The sequence below is a fragment of the Oratosquilla oratoria genome, chromosome 14, assembly GCF_046742065.1.
Source record: "Oratosquilla oratoria isolate Oo_2021 chromosome 14, ASM4674206v1, whole genome shotgun sequence".
Taxonomy (NCBI): Eukaryota; Metazoa; Arthropoda; class Malacostraca; order Stomatopoda; family Squillidae; genus Oratosquilla; species Oratosquilla oratoria.
Genome location: NC_134790.1, coordinates 19,348,686 through 19,358,538, shown reverse-complemented (window position 1 = coordinate 19,358,538; position 9,853 = coordinate 19,348,686). Strand labels below are relative to the sequence as shown.

The 9,853-nt window shown below is 41.1% G+C and overlaps 1 protein-coding gene across 2 annotated transcripts in view; it reads left to right on the top strand.

Moving 5' to 3' along the window:
• The window catches only part of LOC143032776 (uncharacterized), an 18,286-nt gene extending 9,842 nt beyond the window's left edge, over window positions 1-8,444 (top strand). The window contains exons 4-6 of one of the 2 annotated variants that reach the window (XM_076197796.1): window positions 3,089-3,241; window positions 3,461-5,404; window positions 6,044-8,444. In XM_076197796.1, coding sequence (XP_076053911.1) covers window positions 3,089-3,241; window positions 3,461-5,404; window positions 6,044-6,672 — 2,726 coding nt within the window. In that variant the 3' untranslated portion in view covers window positions 6,673-8,444. The remainder of the gene's footprint in view (window positions 1-3,088; window positions 3,242-3,460; window positions 5,405-6,043) is intronic. The other variant, XM_076197797.1, reaches the window with a different exon arrangement.
• Window positions 8,445-9,853: the final 1,409 nt, after the last annotated feature.

The window sequence follows — 9,853 nt, the reverse complement described above, 5'->3', positions numbered from 1 at the left end:
GATGGATGTTTGATTTTGGTTTTTGATCTGACTCGAATGCATATATATATATATATTTTTTGTAAACGATTATTTGCCCAGTGTGATCCCTGCCTCCACAGAAATTGCCAACATTTTGTTCGAAAGAGTCGTTACCAATACTGCCCAGTTTCACCAAAGCCGCTCCCAACCCGAACCCCATCTTCGGGAAGGTCGACCCGAATACTACGTCATAGATTCGGTTCTACAGAGTCCATAACAGTTAACTAATACCCGTTCCCGGTAACGACTCCGTAAACCCAACTCCGGTAACGAGTAACGGTTACCAACGTAGTATTCGGGCCTCCCTTCCCGAGGTTCGGGTTCGGGTTGGGGGTTGGGGTTGGTAAGACCGGACCCGAAGCCTTTATAACAGTGTAAGCCCAAATCTGGGATTTACTCCCTTCCTTACTCTAATCCTGCCATCTCGACTTCTTCGCTACGACAAAGCAAATATCTTTTCTTTAATCATCGTTCTACCTAATCCCAGATGATTTCGTTCACCAGAAAGGGAGTCTCGATCTATTTTCGAGCCCTGGGTGCATCTCCCCATACCCCAATCCAGGTGAATCAAATCGTTTGACTTCAGCCTAAATAAAAGTATGAAAGTCGGCCATCGTAGCGGAAGAATTCGAAGCTTGATATGGTTCCTGAGTATTCACTCTCTCATTTGTCCAGTCCAGTTTTCATTCTCTTCCAGAAAGCATATCTCTTTATTTTTCCACGCGCCGTAACCGTCATAACCGTCTCTTGTATTTGAATTTTTGAATCCTGCTCTGCTTGCTTCCCGATGCCACGGGTGCAGACATGGTTTTGATGCCTTCAATGTTTCCTGCCATCATATTCATACGAGGTATATAAATTGCCTAGTCCGTTCACTTAAAGCTGGCGGAGACGTCAACAGAAAACGGGAACGATTGGCTGTAGGAGCAACAGACTTAGCGAATTGCAAAGATAAAAGAAGAAAAAGAAAACTTATGAAAAAAAAACAAAAAACAAGTGAACCAGTGGAATCTGAAAACTTCAGATCACCTATCTGGCAATATCAGTAACGAACCTCTCCGCCAGTTTATGAAAGACGGAATATAGTGTAGACTGTTTACATTACTGTAGTCATTATGTTTTCCATTGAACTCGTTTTCTTATAATTATCATGATTTCACATGCAGTAATGAATAAAACTGGTGAATGGACGACAATTTTTTTCTTTCTCCAGTTTCGAATACTTTGTGGATTTTTTGAAAAAAAAAAAACGTTTTTGGCATTTCTTAAACTAGATTAGATCAAGTGTTATAACAGCATATGAAAACACTTCCAGAGATGAAAAAGAATTTTTTGCTTCAAATCTAGATTAGCTCAAATATTATAAAAACATATGAAATTTTTTCTTCTTCAAATCTAGATTAGCTCAAATATTATATCATATGAAAACGCTCACAGAGATTATTTTTTTTACTCAAATCTAGATTATTTGACAAATAAGTTACAATGCCTTTTTTAAAATTGCGTCTAGTATTCAAACACAAAAATAGAACAAGATGGTAAAATCTAGATTGATTCAAACAAGTATCGCTGGCTTAGTATTCACGCATAGAAATGCGTCCACATCAGGGGTACAGTCAGCCAAAGAAGTTCCTAAGGACGTCTGGAGATGTGGGTCACTTATTTGTGTCCTCAGATTGTATCCAAGCCATATGGTGGCTGTACACAGCCTTGCCGTCTAGAAAGGTTGGGGGGCGGTGGCTTTGAATAACCAATACTCCGAGAAAGTATCAGGCTACTTTGTGATCTATCATGAAGTGAGAACAGGCTACCTAGTGGTCGATCAGAGATCTTCAGGCTATTTTGTCATTGATCATGAAATGAGAACAGGTTATCTTGCCATCGATCAGAGAGCTTCAGGCTATTTTGTCATTGATCATGGAATGAGAACAGGCTACCTAGTGGTCGATCAGAGAGCTTCAGGCTATTTTGTCATTGATCATGAAATAAGAACAGGCTACCTAGTGGTCGATCAGAGTACTATATTGCAGGTTTCTAAATCTACGGCACTTATGCACCGAAGCCACGCCCCCTTTATTATCCCCTCAGTAACCACTGGTTGCTGATTGGTGGGGATAATTCTAGTCAAAATGAAAAAATTATAAGATCCTTTTATTAATCTTTATTTTTTTTTATTGTTGGGTAAGTGAAAATTTGGAGCAAATGAAGCAGTGTCGAATTATTTAGAAGAGAGATGCGGAAAGGACAGCGAGAAGAACCTAACAGATTATTGCTGTGCCTTGTGGCTTCATATAGACATTATCTACTTATTAACTGACAAATTAATTTACTTATTCATGATTCATTTATTAATTAATCTATGTTTATTTATCTACTCTATATTTATTAATCTGTATATATATTTTACTTTGTTATTTATACAATTTATTTTTGACTGCATAGTAAAGCATACATGAGGAGGTTTGCTAGAATGGCTTGTCTTGCTCGCTGGATGTCATCTTGAAGATTCAGAGTCCATAAAATAAATAATCAAAATTGCATGAGATTTGCTAAACATTAAGAAACTAGGCACAGTAAAAAAATAAATCCTACAATTATTTTAAACGTATTAAAACAGCAAATTTTTGTCGCTTAAACATTTAGTTTCTTGCATTCATGTTAAGTAATTAAAAGTTTGTTTTGTGTTGAATTAGAATTTCGTAAACTGACTGTAGCGGCTTATCCTATTCTTTTATGCCAGATTGATTAGTTTTCTTTATATGTCTTACTTAAGCATGAATTAATGGATAGCCAAACTAAATTACGATCCAGTCTTATAAACAAAACCTTTATTGATCAATATTATTTCTTCCATTTGTTCTATGTGTCACACTGCACGTAATTCAAAAAGTATGTGTGTGTGTGTGTGTATATATATATATAATATCTATATATATATATATATATATATATATAATATTATCTATGTACATTTATATTCCTTTGTATTGATCGTTTTTCGTTTTTCTTTAGTCACCCCTTCACCTTTTGGTTTTCTTTGCATGAAAAACTGCATTGCCTCTTCCAGAGACTTTTCCCGAAAATGACTGCAAGTGCAACCAGCCAAATAATCGAAATTTAACGGGTTCCAATTTCTGTAACAACCACAACATCGACATCTGGCACATGTGGGTGGCGAAGAACTGCATCCAACAGCAAATCATAAATCAGAAGACGATTAGTAAGTTTTCAGCCAGCTTGCAGTCATTTGACATTTCGTTTCCGTTTTCTATGGATCAATATTGTTGTTTTCATCTGAGGAGCCAGCGATCAGTCTGTGACGCAGTACCTTATACCTCTGAATTTATCGAATATATCATCGTATTTTCACCGCCGTAATATTTTCTATAGTAGATATATTCTTAAATGCATCTAATTGTGTAATTCCTTGTCTCTTCAGAGAGTAGTACGAGGCCAACGACCCCAGGGAGTCAAGTGAAATATTCCTACAGTCATACAAAACCTCACATGTCTCCAAAAGTTACTCCAAGATCAAAAAACGCACTAAACCGAACTACAGGTGTGCCCCCATCGTACCAGATAACACCTGCAACCTTAACCGACACCTCCTCTTGCACGGAGATCCTGGACAACAGGTCAACAACCCCACCACCTCTTCCACCCCCTCCGTCGCAAGATTTATCGAGTTTTATAATGCAGAGGCAGAGAGTTCAGCCTCAACGTGTCTTCCGTCATGATTATGAGAATGTTTACGACAATAGATGGGCCGGTTCTCTTGGCGAGATGCCTCAGGTCCATTCCACCCTTCCCTGGGCTCCTAGGGAAGGTTGCAGTGATGAATTGGCTCCTGAGAATGAGTATCTCTACAGCAATCTGCCACCCATCGCCGATAGGTACGCCACGTTGCCCAGGAAGGCCAAAAAGAAAAACAACTCGACCAATCCCGCGAAGAGCGAGAAAACTTATTCATGCGATGACGTAAGCAGCGACAGGCCTTCAGAGAAGCCTGAAAACAAGTCTGATCACAGTCTCTCTGACACGGAGCTGACGCTGACGGTGAGCAAGGAGGACAGCGTGACGTCAGAGCTCGATCAAGACATCTTTGCAGACGTAGAGACACTCTCGTCCGTGAGTTCGGTCCACGCGACCTTCGACCTCGAAAGTCTTCTCTCGAGGGACGACGGGAACGACGAAGATGTCATTTCAGTAGACATTTCCTTCTCCGACTCGGTCCCTCCTGAAGGAGACTCGGTCGAAGAACCGAAACCGATTCGGGAATCGGACACGCAGTCACTTAACGGCTCGCGTTTACCAGACAAACATTCCGGGTTCGAAGCCAACAGATCGACCTGCTCGACACCAGCCTTGCTCTACCACTACAGCGACGTAGACGAGTTCAGCGATCACGAGATATCTCCACCATCGATCCTCGATAAGGAGAACATCTCTCCCAACGGAGGAAACACCTCCACCAAGAGTTCTAACGGGTCTAAGAAGACTTCCCCCAACGATAGTAGTGGAGACAGTGATCTCGAGTGCGACATCGAACCTATGCAGAACCTGACACGACCTTTGGTCTACGGCTACGGAAGGAACACCAGCAAGATGATCCTTCAGGAGCGACGACGGTCCCAGGGGTCCCTCCCGACGGAGGTCTTCGGGATGCCCTTGAGCGGGGCGAGGAGGGAGAACCAAAACCAGGAGCCAGTGTTCGCAAGGACGAGGCCCCCCTTCAACTACCTGACCCACTGGGACTTTTGGCTCAGTAGCCGAAACAAGGCTAACCAAGGTCAAGCCAAGAACGACCCAAAACCTTCGCTCAGTCGTGCCCATTCGGTCACTCTCTGCCCAGCAGCGTCTACCGGGTTCTGTTACGACCCCGAAGTCCTCCTGTCGCAGGTGCGCTACCCGAAGTCACTGGAGAACGCGACCTTTAGTCAGTACTCCTCTTACGTGCAGTCCACAATCTCCAGACGGATCGACAACGTAGAGCCATGTGGTCCTCAGACGACGGGAGGCTCCTCAGCCAAGGACTTCCCCTACGGGAGTCATACTTCGCTCCCGCTCATCCCTGAGGATGACGTAAACGTCCAGTTCGAGTACGACAGCGAACCGGAGCTCAGACGGAACGGGTCGTCGAGGAGGACCCAGGGAAGCTCTGCGTATCCAAGCTCGCGGACAGCTTCTGCTACCTCGCTTCCGCAGGAGAACGCGGACACCTTAGCAGTAGATAATCCCGATTGGCTCGATCTTCTGAAGAGGTCGATTTCGACTCAGAGTCACGTCAACCTTCCCCAGGGCGCTGCCGTCTCGACCTTCGTCCCGTGGCATCACCTCCTGCCGGATATCACGCCTCCCCGGACGCCAGCGAGGTTCTCTCAGGGTGAGTTGCCGGGAGGTTTGATTTGTGCTAAAGGTGACTGGGAAAGGGTTTTTCTGACTCTTGAGGAATTCTTCTGACTGTAAGGGGCGGGAGGAAGGGTTCCCAGACTGTGGAGGTCCTCTCTTTCGACTGCAAGTTTTTTGAGAGAGAGAGAGAGAGAGAGAGAGAGAGAGAAATTTATCTGACTACGGTGGGGTCACCAAGTCTTCCAGAATTTTCTTTTGACTATTAAAGAATTTCTTTGAGTACTGAGTGGATCTCATGATTTTTTTTCCCACTGTATAAGGTTTATCTGACTGCGGGTACTTTTTTTGACTGGAAATGGGTTTCCCTTGACTTTTGGGATCATCTCTTGACTACACAAGGTTTTTTATTTTTATTATTATACAAGATTTCACTGACAACTGATTCTTTCCTGGGACTGAATGAAATTACCTGACCTCAGCGTGACTAAAATCCCAAATCATAAGAAGAGGGTGAAGACATTGTTATGGCGATAGTTTTCTTTCCAAGTAGTTACTCGTATACTCAATACATAAGGACCTGATTTTTTTTATGCTCATGTGTGTATCACATTACTTATCAACAAAATGATTAAGGTCTTGACAAGTTCTCACGTTTTATTGTTTCGTCTCACAGGTAACAGAGATGGAATGTCCCCATGCTCATCCCGAGACATCTCGCCCAGCTCGGGGATCGTCTCCGACATCGACTCCTTCTGCGGATCAGTCGGATCCCAGTTCTCCCGCCGCGGCTCCAGGAAGGACACCTCTATGGAAGGACACTCGAGGAACGACAAACAAGAAGTCTCCATGAGGTTCTTGGGCGCCAAGGAGAAGAACGACTTCGAGAGGTGCAAGAACCCGTCCATCGTGGGCACGACAGGATCTCAGACCTGTGTGACCCTGAAGAAGAACAAGACCCAAGTCAAGCTCGAGAAGACCTCCGGGTCTCGATTCCAGAGCCCCATCAGGGCAGTGAGGTCGCGCCTGCCCAAGTTACAGACCATAGGGATCTTCCAGAACAAAGAAACGCAACGACAGCAAGCAGAGGCGTCTCCGAAGAAGACTCTAACTGCTGAGACGAAAGTCTCCAACAACTTGAGTGTCAAGGACGAGAAAGAGCCTCGTGGGGCTTCCTTTTCCTCGTCCTCGTCTTCGGGGTCGTCCTCCAGTAAGGACAGTGTGGCCACGGTGATTCCAGCTAAGTCCTACGGCAAAGGAAGGTCGTGGTTGATGAAGCATTTCCCAGGATCCACTCGAATCTAAACCCCGTTTTTTGTTACAATCTTCTTTAAGAAATCTTCCCAGTGCAAGAAAACATTCAGAGGATATGATGTCATAGCTCAGAGTTGATAAACAATAGAATTTCCTATAGGCTGCCATTGGCCTGTTTTTTTTTTTTTTTTTATCAGTAGAAAAAAAAAACTCGTGTAAGAATATGCTGCCGGACATACTTTCCGGTCACGTAAAAATGGCCACTTGCTTTCTGTGATGGCCATATCGACTCTTGTTATGGTATCCTGTGCGCATGCGCAGAAAAAGCGAGAAGTTAGAAAGTCCGTTAACCTTCGAGCTTCCTAAACTACAAATAACTACCCTAACCCTTGACAAATAAAATGTGGCTATAACCGCGTAAGTTAGAAGAATCTAGTTAAGCAAATAGATTAACAAATCATTTACTTAGAATTTATTTTTGTGTTATTACGGAGCTTGAAAGTGTAGATTCGGCTCAGAAAGTTCTAGAACATTGAAACCAGGTGCATTATTATTCTTTTTTAAATTGATCTTCGTGAAAGTCGAGTGCTCTAGTGTATAACTAAAGGATAGTTAAGTACCTCGCAAACCAGAATTACCGAATTTTCGTCTTTTAGTAGTTTTATATGCAGAAAATAGGTTATGTTTACCTCAACGTTTGAGACGGTGTGTGCCAAGGTGTTTGTCTGTTTGACAGAACAGAGAAAGATAAGGTAAGGTACAATTTCAATCAACTGAGAGCGTTAGCAGTGAGGTGGATTTAACCTAGTAAGGTGTGTGTGTGTATGTATACACACACGCACACATGTATATATTTACATATATATATATATACATATATATATAATATGATAAATTCATGCTGCCAATTTTAACATATCTAAGGCTTTTTGTTTTTCGTCAACGATTTTTTGACGTTCATTTATTCATTTCATTATTTTCTCATTTATTCATTTGTTTGTTTTTCTTTATTTTCGTCATTTGTTTTTTATTTTATCATTTATCTAAATAGGTTTAGAAGAACGTTCATACGGGAAATGTTAACATTCTCGATGGAGTCTTTAACAATTTATTTCTTTTTATATGTTTATCCATCTGTTATCTATTTATCTATTTATTTGTGCATTTCTTTATTATTTTCTTTTTGTTTTATGTATATATTTTCCACTTGACTATTGATTATATTTTGGCTTATTTATATATTTTTTTTTCTTCTGACGACTTGGAAGAAGCTCCTAGCGGCAGAATGTTCCAATAATAAGCAGAACTCTAGTTGTCTGAGCAGCACTCCTTATGAAATTCTGTTTCCACGTTGGTAGTGGGAATCCAAAGGAGAGAGAAAGAGAAAGAGAGAGAGAGGAATATGGTGCTACAAATCAAGTAACGGAGATAGATTATTTGAATGAAGGAAACGAGTTTATTGTCTCTCTTGTACATATGTGAATATATGTCATGTATTATGTATATTCCCCCCTTCAGTTGCAGCTAAACGCCTCCTGACGTGTGCTCCTGAATGTCTCATGTACATAGTCAACTTTGTGCTTTTGTTTTTTCGAAGTATTACATGTGCCTAAAAACAAGTTTTAAGGAATTTTTGAAAATGGGTTCCTGCTGTTTCTCTTTGGAGATTTTTCTTAACTAAATGTTCTTCCTAATGGATAAAAAAAAGTCTTTGAAACCATTTTATAACTGATTCTTCTTCATATTGAAAGAAAACGAACACTCCAAAGGAATTTTTCCAACAGTCTTGTGGTTGATTTTTTTTCGAAATGAAGAAGACATTTTTCAAAAAAAAAGATGGTTTTTGGATTTTTTTTTTGGACACTTCCTCTTCGTAATGCAAAAAAAGTCGTAAGTTGCCAAAGTGTCACAATGACACGTGTCGTTTAGTTATCTTCGTAGAATATTTGTAACGAATCAAATGCTCTTTCGGTGTTCCAGGGGAGATGTACCTAACCGACACCACTCTCAAAGAGCATCAATTTCATATGTATCGTTTCCTCTACATAGAGGATAGATATCATTATCTTCTTCACAAAGTGATGTGACGTAGGCTTGGGACAAAGCGTTGGGTGTTTAAGACTTTGACTAGTTAACTTGTCCAGGAAACGAGTCCAGTTAGCAAGGAATTAACAGCCGGTAACTTGATTAAAGGAAAAAAGTTTGGCTTAGGTGGAATATTACTGCCATTAATTTGTTCAGGGAAAGATTTGGTACGAGCAATATTACCTGTCTAGCTATTTCACACATTGCTTAGTGTATTAGTGAAACGTCATTTCACATATTTCCTAGTGTATTAGTGAAATGATCCTTTTATGTGATATCCTTCCCGGACAGTTGTATGGTATGATATCTAGTGTGCTAGTATTGCCAATAATCTAGTACAACTTTGCTATAATCTATTCTAGCGTTGTTACCAAGAGATTTAGAAAACTTTTCTTCAAGAATCTAGGAAGATCTCTTGCAATTCTAGTAAGCCGTTGCAGGGAATCCAAAACTTCCATTTCTTCCAGAAATTCCTTTGTACCTTTGGAGGTTAACCCTCTGTTGAAGTGGCACCCTTGATAATCTTTATTCTGGCTGACACAATATGATTTTATCTAGTCGATAAAGGGGTACGCATAGACTAAGGAGAAAAAGGTTGGGGGGGGCTTTCGATTGATAAAAACCCCTATTTTGTCCTGAATATGCCCCCCCTCTCCTCTTCCCCCCTAATGGATAAATAAAATCATGTTACATTAATCAGAATAAAGTTTGTATAGGATGCCCATTATTGAAGGTGTTTATAGGCATATCAGTGTGCATTGTCATGTGTATATATAGCATATCATACAAATGCATGTGTATATTCATACATACACGTTCTGGCATACGTGTGTCTTTGTACATGTCATATAATGACAAGGCCCGTGACGCAGAACCTGGCGGATCAAGCCACGCCCCCTATTCTTCCTCGACCAATCAGAATCGACTCATGGAAGTAAGCAGGAGTCTGAGACGGTTGTAAGACGATGGTGATTGGTCAGTTTAGAAAGGGGCGGGGGTTATTTCCCCAGAGGCTGTACTGTGGTCAGTATTACAAAACTGGGTTGACGTTAATAAGTCAACTATTTCATGTCAAAACATGTAAAATAAAAAAACTTTTATAATGTGTTTTTTATTTACTGATATATAAGGGGGAAGAATAAATTGC